Below are 13,711 nucleotides of genomic sequence, written 5' to 3'. Positions count from 1 at the left end.
CGATCAAGCAACTATTTTTTTGTGCATATTCTTACTATTATGAAAGTGCTCGAAGTGGTTTCGTAGTAAAAAAATAAACGGTTAATTTCTAACAAATGATTAAGTAAAGATGTATGAATAGTGATAGTGGGTAAAATGATATATATTTGATTTACAGTGGCATAAATGAGTCCCCGGTGAGATGAGTGGGTAAAGTAAGATATTTTGGCGTAATGGGTGGCCAGTTTGATATAAAACCCTTAAAACAAGTCTGTATATAATAACAGATCTCCGATTGGTTTTGTTTTGGAATGTACATCGTTTGATTTTTAAATATGTATTTCTAAGTTATTATATTTTTAAACTTTTTGAATAAATATACTCCCTCCGTCCCCTCCAATTCTTATCATTTAGAATGAAGTGCTCGGCACGCATTTTAAGGCTCATGTAAAGTATAGTTTCATAACTTATTTTTAAAATTTTCTTTTTCTGATTAAAAATCTAATGTTTAAATTTTTATTCAGAAAAAAAAAATTATAAAAATAAGTTATGAAACTATATTTTATATGAGTCTTAAAATGCGTGCCGAACATCCCATTTCAAATGATAAGAATTGGAGGGGACGGAGGGAGTATATGATTAATATAAATTGAAAAAATTTATAAAAATGATAATTTTAGTTATACCATCAAAAATTTAAACTAAAAAATGTGTGTCAAAATATCAAATCACCTATATTTCAAAACGAAACAGAGAAAGTACACGTATTAATAACGCTTCGATTCCAGTTGTGTGTCTTCGACCTTCCTCTTTCGTGCTAGAAAACTTTTCAATGTTTTCAAGTTAGCAGAGTTTATATGAATTATAGCTCTCAGAGTTTATATGAATTATAGCTCTCTCTTGAGAGAAACATCAAAATAATTCAAGGAATCGCTGTTCATTAGTTTCTGGGCAATAGACAAAATGAATCAAGTTTACACATTAATATAGAGCGGCACTGTGGCGCCTACCCAAAATACCACCTAACGCATTATCAAGTTTTTCTTCTAGCACCAATAAAATTATTAATAATATATACTAAATTATTATGAATACAAAAATTATTTTATATGCGTTCGAAACTAAAAATATAATTAAGACCTCCTAATATATAAAAAATGGTTGACCTACCAACCTCAATCGAGCAGGCCAGTAGCTTGTATATTGTTGACAGACAAACAATAGTGGATTAGTGGACAGATATTAATCAGTAGTACTAATTAATCGTCGTTTTAGTGGGAGTTAAAGCAGTGTGGTCACTGGTTTAGGTGGCATGAAGATCATGAGCTTCAGCTTTATAGCTAGCACACGGAGCTTCAAATTATAATATTTGCACACGCATTAGTATACATGTTATCAATTTTTAATTGTTAATTAGTGATAAAACTAATGATGTTTTATTCTTTTGTTAAGGAAAGTGTTAGCAGCATATTCCCCTTAATTTACCTTTTTTGGAAGATGTGATGACAAAATAAGAAACAAAAAAAATTATTTTTGAAAGATAAGATACACAAGTAATTATTTTGATAAAATGATTATCGAATTAAGCTAGTAGCCGTAAGAAGAAAAAAAATGATAGTAATAATAGTGACACCGTGCCTTGCAGACCTGTTCCAAGAGTTGAGGTACTGTTTGGTTTTCGGCGCAGATTTGTATGAAAACCACATACGAGTACTATACATCTGCAAAATGTGGGTGGTAGCTTGTAACCTAATCCAACTCTCCTATTACTCCATTAAGCATCAATTTTATACATACTTCCGCTAAACATGTGTTTTATATTTTACACACTGGATTATAACTTTTTGGTTTTTACGCGGATGCTAAAACTTTACGTTATGACATATGTACTGTTTTCGTAAAAGACAAATACTTGTTATCCTAAATTAAGGTACTCTTTTGATGGAGTATATTTTATTGGCCTTAGTTAACGTTGTTGATGATTTTTAGGTTGAAATCAGGTGAAAAATTATTTAATATATTTAAAAATAATTTTTTAAATAATTTTTAGTTCAAAAGATATTTTTAGAAAAAACAGGTCTTTTTATATTATTAGAAAAAGGCGGAAAGTTGTCGTATATTTTACTATCAAAACTCATCAACAATATTATTTTTTTATATTATAACTCAAAATATATACATATCAAAAAAATTATTAAACAATTATCTAATTTCTACATCAATATTTTTTACTAACATTTTTTTCAACCACACAACAGTTTTTAACGACACTTTCAAATAGATTTATAGACAAGGATACTGTTTCTAAAAAATATTAATTGAAGCCAATATTTTGGTCAAGCATGACAGAAGTCACTAAAAATAAACAGTATCCCAAAAAAATACACAAGAATACGGTGACCGAAATTCTTTAGCCAAAAGGATCACCAAAACAATTATATTACCACCTTTAAGTATAAACTCAAATAATTAAAGGAAAAAGCAAAGAAGCAAGTAGGGTTTGCCCTCGTGAACAATGAATTATTAGCATTATTGTGCGACGACCGTAACAAAAGTACAAGATAGCCCACAGTCCATACACATAGAAGAAAGAAGAACAGTAGTAGGTTGGCCGGAGAGAAAGAGGAGAGAAATTTGAATGTGGCGGAGAATGTGGTAATGGAGGTGCCCACACCAACCTCTCTTTATATCCATGCACTGCTCTTCGACAACCAAGCTGCCTGTCGTTTCGTTGTCGAACACTAGTTTGCTTCACTGTTCAGCTCACATCTCGTTTTGCATATATCTCTTAGAGCAAGTCCAAGAGTGCCTCAAATTAATGTCCTAAGTTAAAATTTAGGGCATTTGATAAAAAAGACTGCTCTAACAATGTCCTAGTGATGCCTTATATCACTAGGACAACTCCTTCAAGCCCTATTTTTGGGGCACTCTCTCCTTGCCCTATCCCATATTTTATAATAAATTCTTATCAACACTCTCCTTCTCTCTCTACTTTATATTATGTTTTAATGATGAAAGTGAACTTTTAATAATAAAATATTAAACATATAGAGAAAATAAGGCACATTGTTGGAGTTGAAGTTAGTTGAATATGTCCTAAACTACTAGGACATAATTTTTTATATTATATTTAGGGCTTGAACTAGGACACTGTTGGACTTGCTCTTACTGGCACATTTTAAGTAATAATTTTAACTTTTTCCTCGAAATTATATGGACTTGTATAGGAAATTGGAGGTAAAATCAACGTCTCAGGATCAATTTGAGACAACGTCTCAGAGCCTTTTAAGGTTGGAGTTTTTATATCATTTTTTATTTTAATTTAAATTTTGCGCCAATAAATTTGAAACTGATTTAAAGCTAAAACAAGTAATGAACTACATGAAAGGCCGAAGCAAAGACACTAAATAAACCAGAGAGATTTTTAATATTCTTAAATACATCATAATGTATAAAATACATATATACAGATCGATTTCGTAGCCTTCCACATTAATTTGATAAAAAATATTTGAGTTTTCTTATAAATATAAATAAATAATTATTATATAGTGACTTGCACTTTTAGGCTGATATGGGATGGGTTATTGACTTGTTGGCTCAGTTTGAAATGTTATAAATGATATCATTCGGTTGAATATATTTGAAAGATTTTTTATTAGGAGTGAATTGATGTTAAACAAATATTTGAAGTTAATTATTTATTAATTTTGTATTCTCAGATAATTGTCACTGACTCACTTTGGCTGATAAATAAGCACTACAGGAAAAACGGTCATTTTCATAATTTTTTCATGTTTGAATAAAACACTATATTTAAATTTGTTCACGATTTAAATTAGAAACATGTGACATGTGACGAGTGTACATGTATTCTCTGCTCGTCCGGACGCTGAAGTGCATGCAACTATTGAGTTGTGTTCTTGCTTCTTACAGCGATTTTTTCGTTTGAGCGCGATAAATATCTCTCGAATGGTATCACTTTCAATAAACCCATCTTAAACATAAACGGTATCACTTTCGGTTATTTTATAGAGTTTAACTCGCACAAGCATTAAAAATATATATGTGTTGGTCGGTTGTTACTCCCTCCGTCCCAATCAATTCTATACAGTTTCTTTTTTGGGACGTCCTATCATTTCTATACATTCCCAAAATAACAACTTTTTACAATATAAAACACTATTACACCCACTACTTTCTTCCACTATCTCCATTCTATAATAATAAAAACACTATTACACCCACTACTTTCCTCCACTATCTCAAATCTATTATTAAATATAAATGGGTCCCACCACTTTATCTACTTTTCACCTAACTTTACTCATTTCTTACACTTTTTCTTGGTCTCTGTGTCCAATCCCAATGTATATTATTCATTGGGACGGAGGGAGTAATTTTTTGTTTGATATTGGCAGCAGGGAACGGGGGTATGGGGGGTAGGGGGGTGGTCTTGATCCCCAAAACCTTCCCAAATTCTTATTTATATTCAATTTATATGATTAAAATTCATTATTTGTAATATTTAGTCCTCAAAATTCATGATTTCATGATTTTGTAGTATTTTGTTTTTAAAAAAAATTTAGTAAAATTTCGCTCCCGGAAAATATTTCTGGTTCCGTCCCTGATTGACAGCTTATTTAGGTTTTTAATAGTCGAATCGACCACATTTTAAATCTTATATATATTTATATAATTTAAACTATATTATATCAACTAAAATATATATATGAATTTTTGTTTAAATATTACATTTTTAGTATCCTAGAACTATATAAAAATAATTTATTATTTAGTCAACTTTTTTCCAACAAAAGTAAAAAAAAATAATTTAAAACAAAAATAATGATGTATAAAATTAAATAAGAGTGTAAAAATTGCGGAATTCCCTTTTTTCAAGTATCGCATTATTTTATATCATGATATATGAATACAAAATTAATACGAGTCTTACTTCAAATAGCTACAAAAATGCTTATATCTGATAACACAATTTAAATTTTTGATTAAATTTGAATGATTTATAAAATAAATATGAGAGACAAGACATATTCAAAAATTGGATAAAAGTTACGATAATGTATATTAAAAAAATTCCATTGGGGAGGCACAACTTTTGTATTTTTAATTGAAAAAAATTCTTTTTAAGCTTGGACTTTATTGTTTAAAATAATTCCATTGTTTTCTAGGGTACCGGGAATGTAACGTTGTCACCTTTCCGAATATTCAACCTATCAAAATTCTACAATGGTTTCATGGTGAAAAGGGCACAATGAACAGCGGAACAGCCTGTCTGTGAAGTATGTTCAATGTTCCTTGTGTCGTGTGAAAAAAGTAAAATAATAGAAAAAAATGCACACGTGTAAAAAACAGTCACATAATAGTAAAATTATTTAAAAACAACAAAAAAAAACATTTCACCTTTTTATCTGTTGTACACATTTTGTGACTTTTTCGTTTAATTTTATGCATTTTTTGTTTTTATTACAATTATCTATTATTTTCGAATCAACCTGATTTATATACGGTTTAAAAATCAAAAAATATGATTATTAAAAGAATAAGTACATATCTTGTAACGATAAAAATATAAGATTTAAGTAAAGCAGTTAATTTCTATAAATAAATGTTGATTTAATTTTTGTAATTAAAATTAAAATATTATAAATTTGGCCTATCAACCCATACAACAGATACAAATAGAGGGGCCGTTTGGGCAAGTTTAAAAAAGTGACTTCTCGCTTAAATTAGAGAAGTGGAGCAAAATTGAGAAGTAAATAAGTTAATAAAGTGTTTGGAAAAGAAGCAGAAGTCGTGAGAGAGAATTGGCATTCTCAGCTTCTTAAAACGGTTCGTTAAACAAACAGGTCCATAGTTGTAGTAATCAGGAAATCAGAATTAATTAATTAATCTATCAATTGAGGATTTAAAAAAATTATCAAACTTTTTTAAAAATCAGAAATTTTTAAACAAATCATAATTATATTATTAAATCGGTGAAGTCCAAAGGGATTTAAAACACCCTTCCTATACAGTACTAAATTAGATTAATAAAAGATTTAATATGCAACAAGAAAAATACAGTTTGTCACTATTATACACAGCATTAAAAAGATGTCCACAGTCCACACTCTGCACTATCTACACACAAAACCAAACACACTTCTCCACACTTTAATTTCTCTTACAACCAAAACCCCAGCTCACATTTTTCATTACACAACACAAACACTTAAACTAAACGGCATACTCTGTCCTAATGTCTCTGCAAACAGAAGAAAAGGCTCCAACCATGGAGACCAACAAAGGCCTTAACTTAAAGGCCACTGAGCTCAGGCTTGGCTTGCCTGGCTCTGAGTCACCTGAAAGAAACAACAGTGAAGAAAAAGATGGCAAAAGTGGCTATTCTCACCTGGTGACTTCAGGGGCCAAAAGGGTGTTTTCTGATACAATAAATGGTGGTTCTGGCAAGTGGGTATTTTCTGGTAATGCTGGATCTGATGGTGAGGTGGCTCAGAATGGTGCCTTGTTTTCTCCCAGAGGTGGTGCCAAGATTCTTGGTGGTGGTGGTGCTGAGAGTAATATTGTTAAAGAGAGTGTTGTTTCTGTCCCGGAGAAGAAGAAGGATCAGGCTGCTCCTCATGCTGCAAAGTAATAATCTTTTTTTTTTTTTGATTCACTTAAACTTTTTAATTTGTGATAATTATTATGTTGCTTTGTGTGTGTGTGTGTGTGTGTGTTTATGTTCTTGATTAGTATTGGTAGTTGCTTGAGCTGTGGTTGTAGATAATTTATTTGGTAAATTTAAGTCTTGATTTTAATCATGTTACTATGTTTAAGAGTTTGGGTATATGGTGTAATGGACCTTCTGGTTCTTTAATTTTGAGAGGTGATTAACAGATAGTCAGATACTCTTATTCATGTGAAATTTTAGGGGGTTACATGTGGCTCTATGATCTTGAGAAGTGATTAACGGATACTCGTGTTATGAGATATTTAAGGGAGTTACAAAAGTTTTATCTTTTGTACAAAGGCAACATCAGTAATTCATGATACTAGAGGTGTTGATTAATTACTAGTAACAAAATTGTTTGGTGTCTTATCTATTTGTTGTGTGGCCTTCTTATATATGGTGTCGAAGGATGTGCTTGAGGACTAAGATGATTGTTATATTGCTTAGATTTTGCATCTAATGAAATTGTATGCAGATATGTGGTGCTCCTTTCGTTCATGCAGCATCCTCGCTTTCTTCCACAAAACAGTTTTTGTTATTGAATATACTGTTAGTCGAGGAATTCACTCTAATTTATTGATTGTTTTCTTGGTTGATTTCTAAACCTCAAGGAGGTGAGAACTCATCTTAAATCTTTTGTTTCAACAGAACACAGGTAGTGGGATGGCCTCCAATTCGATCTTTTCGAAAGAATTCTATGGCTATCAATCCTCCAAAGAACGATAGTGATGCGGAGGAAAAGTTGAACTCGGGTTGTCTCTATGTCAAAGTCAGTATGGATGGTGCGCCTTACCTGAGGAAAGTAGATCTCAAGACCTACTCCAGCTACTTTGAACTATCTTCGGGTCTGGAAAAGATGTTTAGTTGTTTTACAATAGGTAGGCTTCCTGTAAGCTATATTTACAGATTTAACTGTGATCTGACTTCTTAATGTTTCTCTTAACTCGAGTTTGCAATTTGTATTTCTATATGACCAAATGACTTGCAAGAACCTGTTTCACAGAACTTGGATCTGTTAAGGAATTGATTGAAACTTGAAAAATGAGAATAAATTTAATTATTACCATCAAATTATACTTCTAAAGTTTCTACCATGGACCTTTATCCCCACTTATCCACAAAAAACATAAACTATTGTTTTTATTTAAATTTGAACCTAGTTTCTTACTGTTACTGTCAGGCCAATGTACTTCTCACGGGGCTACTGCTCGAGATGGGCTTAGTGAGAGTCGCTTAGTGGATCTTCTCCATGGCTCTGAATATGTACTGACCTATGAAGACAAGGATGGGGACTGGATGCTTGTCGGTGACGTTCCATGGAAGTAAGTCTTAAACATTTTCTGATCAATGTCGTCGCACATTCATGTATTCAATATATTTTTAATTTTTTTATATGGTCCGACTTTATGATGTTCTTAGAGATGTTTGAAACAAGTTGATATGCTGCTCTCTGAAAGTCATATATATGGACAATAATAATTGAATTGCTAAAAAATATTCAGTGGAGTGTGAATAGTGTTGCAGACTTATGTTATATATAAAAGAATTTGCCAGTTGAGGAACAAGTGTATGAAAGAAGGTATATTATTATGTTTTCCATCACAATATTATGAAATATAGAATATGATTATCGGTATAAGTCTCTGTTACGTGACTGTTACAATGTGAAGCCCTTTATTCCAATTTACGTTTCTGACTACACATGTGTCTTGAGAGAATTTATTCCTGATTCCCCATTGTTGTTCTGCAGTATGTTCACAGAGACCTGCAAAAGGATGAGGATCATGAAAAGTTGTGATGCAACTGGCCTAGGTAAGAAAAGTAGAGCAAGGTTTATTTAATTAGACAAGTAAATATATTTCCAAAGCATGGATATACATTTTGCCTGGCGCGGTTAATTTTGTCTTTGGTTTACTAAATGAGGTAATTATCTTTTATCAAGTTGTTTCGTTATCAAAATTCTATTTCCTTTTGCAGCTCCGAGGGCCATGGAGAAGTGCAGGAACCGTAACTAATGCAAGCATCGCGGCTGCCATGGATTTTCAAGCTATACTCTATGAATTTAGAAGTATTGTGTGTAGAGCCTCGATGTGGTTTTTAATATCGGCACAGTGGTGTGCTGAGAAAAGGGAACTATATACGGGAGGCAAGAAATGTATGCTAAGTATTTTTGGGTGCGTAATTAGATAGAATTTGTGTAAGTAATGACATAATTAGGTATGTAATTTGACTCTATTCTCTCCTCCCCCCCTCTCATGTAATCTAATTACTGATGATCCAACGCTTCAATACTACTAAATATGTATATTGCTTGTTTTCTGTAAGCCTTCATGTACATAGCATGTTCATTCTGAATTTAGCTTTATGTAGTAGTTAATAGTTATCCATCTTATACCCTTTCACAGTTGACAATTCTAATGTCATTCCTAGTGTGGTAACAAGAAGTCATTGGTTCAAGCGAACCATTTATGCAGATGATTGTATCGGGAATCAGAAGTAATCGATTATCCTACCAATTCAGGATTTATTAGAGATTTATCGGAGTTTTTTTTTTTTGATAAATCCTAGATTTTTTAGTCAAATCCGAGTGTAATATGTAAGTCGGTGAAATTTTTCGCAAAGACTAATCAAGGATTTTTAGACACTGTCTATACATTAACATATTCGACAAGAATTCTCATCAGTACTAGATACCAGCTGAAGTTTTGAGGCAAACTTAACTAGCACATCATATATGATGTGCACTACAACTAGGGCAGAGCATAATTATCCGAAACCGGTCCAAACCGGCCGATCCGAACAGTCCAAGCCAAATATTTCGGTTTCTTAACGGTTTAGTAGTCGAGAATCAAGAAGTACCGGTCCGCGTCAAGTCCGCGTCAAAGGAACTCCAAAAGTGCTTAAAATAGAATTGTACGTCGAGTATATTCTGCAACCAAATAGAAAAAATAAGATGCACGCTAATCTTAAAATAAAGGAAATCGTTTTGGCAAAAAAAAAAAAGATAAAGGAAATCGTTCATTAAAAAACTAAATGCTAAGAAACATATCACTAAAATGAGATGTGTTTTTGATTAAACTATGGAAACTATAGAAAAGGCCAGAACTCTTAAGTAAAATCTGGATCAAAATCTGCAACAGGGATGATTCTGAAAGCACATATTCTGTTGTCGCACCAAATTACAAAATAAAAAGAATATTTTCCTGCAGGTCCTAAGATAGAACCATAAACCAAACGCACTGACAAATATTGTTAGGGAACTAACCAAAAACAGCCGCCACTAAATTCGTTGGGCTCAAGTTAATTGGACACTTGAAGATAATCGGGCCTAGAGTTCTTGATTGTTGAAACCCAGTATCATTTCTCTTAGGCCCATAATTTATTGAACCGGGTTTTGCAAATAAAACAGACTGACCGTACATAGTTGCCCTAATTAGAAAACATAAAGATTTTCTTGCACAACTCAAACCCAACTCAAACTTAGGTGCTCGTCTCCAATTCAGTTCACACTTGCTGTAAGAACTCTTCTCTGCTTATACACACACAAATACTTGTATGTATCTTAATTCTGTTTATTATGCTGATTATTATGATTAGTACTTTAACTTGTTTGAGCTGAACATAATAATTATGATAATAATAATCTTGAACACTGATGTTGTGTGTGTACTAGATTAGACAAGATGGCAATGACAGAAGAAGAGATAGCAAGGTTGTTTAGAATAAGGAAGACAGTGTTGCAGATGCTGGATGACAGAGGTTACTTGGTGGGTGATGCTGAAAAAGAGTTGACTAAGTACCAGTTTCTTCAAAGATATGGTGATAATATGAAAAGGGAAGATCTTGTTATTAGCAAGACCAAGAAAAATGACCCCTCTGATCAGGTTTTGTGTTCTTCGGGATTTTTTTTTATGTATATGTTTGATATTCCGTACTTGCTGTTGTTTTTAGATATGAGCTAATTTTAAGAGTTTGGAAGTTTTGTTACTTAATACTTGCAATGAACTGCACTGTAAATCAATGTTTGTAGTGTCGAGTTTTGATCTTAGGGTGACTTCATTGACTGTTGTGTAGTGTTGGTAGTTGTAGAATTATAGTCGAGTGTATAGATGGGGGTTGCGGTAGTATATCTTTGTTAGGAAAAATAATTAATTTTTAGCTTATGCAGGACAATTTGAGCAGCTTGGAGTGGATTGGTGTAGTATCTGGCTTTACGCTTCCTATACTTGCTTTTAGATTCAATTCCGTAGGATTAGTAATCAACTTTTCACTTTAAGAAATTATATTCCCCTTTCTTGAAGAACTTAAATAACTTATCTAAAATAAGTTTGCTAGATGCAATGAAGAGAGACGGATATAGGGAAAAGGTGGAAGATTTTGGCATATTGGACAACAAAAGCTAATGCTGTTATATTGCATATAAGAATAAGCGAGTTAAATTTGGGTGTCACAAGAATTAGTGAGGGTTTTTGAAATATGTATGTTTTGCTTTTAATTTTTTCCAACTAACTAGTGGCTGTCTGTGTTCCAGATTTATGTGTTCTATCCCGAGGAGCCAAAGGTTGGTGTAAAGACAATGAAGACATATACTAATCGTATGAAATCAGAAAATGTTTTTCGAGCTATCTTGGTTGTCCAGCAAAATTTGACTCCCTTTGCCCGGACATGCATAGCTGAAATATCTTCAAAGTTCAACTTAGAGGTCTTCCAGGTGAACATCGACAGTTTTTATATAATTTAAATTGAGTTGTCAATGAAATTCAGTACCTTAATATGATATTGATCATAATAAGCATCCTTTCATGCAATGACTTTGCAAATTACAAATAGTAGTCTCCCATTAATAGAGTAATATGGGATCATCATGATATCCCTCAAATTGAAGGTTTTAGTGACAAGAATTATGCAAATTACAATTATTTTTTTTACTCTTGTTTGTGGGAAAGATGACATGCACATTCGATGTGGTAGTCATTAAGTTATCACTGTTTAGTTGTGACCAACATTACTCAAACTCATGTATGGTGTCAGACAGAGACTTGATAATTCTGAAAATTGGGGAACCAGGTTCTGTCCCTGTGTACGGGGACACAACATAATTTGTTAATAAACAAGTATATTAGATGAAATTTCGTAAAAAAATAAATTAGGAATAATAGACTTTGCAATTTGCCTGTGATCTTTTTCTCATTTAGCCTTGCATTCTTCTCATCTTTTTATTTTTCCACACATTTGGGTCTTTTATCTGTTTAAAGTGTCTACATTTCACTTGAAGGATATGACACGGAATTACGGTCAAGTCAGAATGTCTACAGCAGCAATGAGTCGAGTCACATAGATTGCAATGAATAAAATGGATTACTTTTACGAACAAGGGAAATAGGAAAAGGAAAGAAGGATTTGCTGAATGCTTAGTAATACAGATAATAGTCATCATATATACGATATACCTGGCAAATAAATTATCATATTTAGCTTTGCCACGAAAAAAGGGTTCATCATATTTAAAGTTCATTGGAGAGGATATACAGAAGTTTATATTGTTTGCTATCTTGATTGACAGGAGGCAGAGTTGTTAGTTAATATTAAAGAGCATGTTCTAGTTCCTGAACACCAGGTGCTCACAAAAGACGAAAAAAAGACATTGCTGGAGAGATATACTGTAAAGGAAACACAGGTTGGTTGTCAGTGATTGTGTCAATGTACTTTTTGTGTGCGTTCCAATTATCTTAAGGTATAAAAATCACTACAACGTACAGTGGCAATACCAATAACTAAATACTTGGTACCAAAAACATCAAAATCAAATTCTATTCACTAATGTCCTTGCTCTCTTCAAAATCAGCAATGATTGTCATCTCCAGTAGAGAGCTTTGATATTCCATAATAATTCGAATTTATTTACACTCTTTTACGTACAATTCAATAGGAGATTGATAATGGTTTTCCTTTCTGATAAGTATATTTGTGAAACTTTTCAACTAGCGTAGGCATACTTTGTTAGGTTTTCTTGTTTTTGTTTGGGCTTATGTTCTGTCCTCGTACTTCCAGCTACCCCGTATTCAGTTGAGCGATCCAGTAGCCAGGTACTACGGTTTACAACGTGGTCAAGTTGTGAAAATCATCCGGCCTAGTGAGACTGCAGGGCGTTATGTTACCTACCGTTATGTTGTCTAAATTCGTCACTGGGCCAGCTAATGTACTGATAATACGAAGACTTTGTTTGAGTTGGTTTGATTTGGAAGTCCGGTTCTACACAATAGTGGAGGAAGCAATCAACCTGATGGTTAAAGTCGGAGCCTGTAAAAAAAAGAGACAGAAGTTCGCAAATGTATCTGAATGGTGCTTGTGTGTTCCAATAATACCCTTGTGCTAGATACCCATATTTCAATTGATTGGAAATCTTGAACCCATTCTTCAACTCATTGCAGTAATTCTTGTATTGAAGTACAATAACATTTCCAGTTTTTTGTTGTGTTGAACAATGTTCCATTTGAGTTTTGAGTTCAACATTTGATGGCATATATTCAGTGTGCTAATATTTATTTATTTATTACTCTGTGCTGCCAAAAACAAGCAAAGATAAATGCTAGATGAATGTATATGGAGTAATTTGTAAATGGTTGATTCGTCTTCATGTTAATAAAATTTTTAAGTGGAAAAGATCAGGAAGCTACAATTTATGCTTAATTCTTTTACGGCGCTAGAAAAATTTCAAAACCCAAACGTATATAAGAATAACATTCATCTTGAAATTACTTTTTGATGCGCAACCGCTCCGACCCGGAATTAAAATAACTGAAAATTAAAATGACATTTGAAAATTTAGGGGAGTCCGTTTCAATTTACGATTTTAACCTGAGAAATGTACACTTCTACTTACATTACTTCTAAAATAATCAAACCAACATTTATGTAAAATTTAGTGTTAGAACACCTTTCATCACAGAACCACATAATATAAATAAGAATATATTAAATTAATAAATCTAAAAT

At 32.5% G+C, this 13,711-nt stretch overlaps 2 protein-coding genes across 4 annotated transcripts; both read left to right on the top strand.

Moving 5' to 3' along the window:
• Nucleotides 1-6,118: 6,118 nt before the first annotated feature.
• Nucleotides 6,119-9,039, top strand: LOC108213043 (auxin-responsive protein IAA27). Its single transcript, XM_017384774.2, has 5 exons — nt 6,119-6,633; nt 7,364-7,593; nt 7,896-8,037; nt 8,466-8,527; nt 8,693-9,039. The coding sequence occupies exons 1-5, from the start codon at nt 6,242-6,244 to the stop codon at nt 8,728-8,730; spliced, it is 864 nt and encodes a 287-aa protein (XP_017240263.1). The 5' UTR covers nt 6,119-6,241; the 3' UTR covers nt 8,731-9,039.
• A 1,048-nt stretch (nt 9,040-10,087) lies between these two features.
• Nucleotides 10,088-13,271, top strand: LOC108213061 (DNA-directed RNA polymerases II and IV subunit 5A). 3 transcript variants are annotated; one of them, XM_017384798.2, is made up of 5 exons: nt 10,088-10,230; nt 10,389-10,599; nt 11,247-11,426; nt 12,279-12,392; nt 12,767-13,271. In XM_017384798.2, the coding sequence occupies exons 2-5, from the start codon at nt 10,399-10,401 to the stop codon at nt 12,890-12,892; spliced, it is 621 nt and encodes a 206-aa protein (XP_017240287.1). In that variant the 5' UTR covers nt 10,088-10,230; nt 10,389-10,398; the 3' UTR covers nt 12,893-13,271. The 3 variants fall into 3 exon arrangements, with proteins under 3 accessions (XP_017240287.1, XP_017240288.1, XP_017240289.1); XM_017384799.2 differs by having other exon boundaries at nt 10,111-10,230; nt 10,394-10,599; XM_017384800.2 differs by having other exon boundaries at nt 10,144-10,268.
• Nucleotides 13,272-13,711: the final 440 nt, after the last annotated feature.

This window comes from Daucus carota, chromosome 3 (genome assembly GCF_001625215.2).
Source record: "Daucus carota subsp. sativus chromosome 3, DH1 v3.0, whole genome shotgun sequence".
NCBI classification, from domain to species: Eukaryota; Viridiplantae; Streptophyta; class Magnoliopsida; order Apiales; family Apiaceae; genus Daucus; species Daucus carota.
This window is presented reverse-complemented; position numbering and strand designations above follow the sequence as displayed.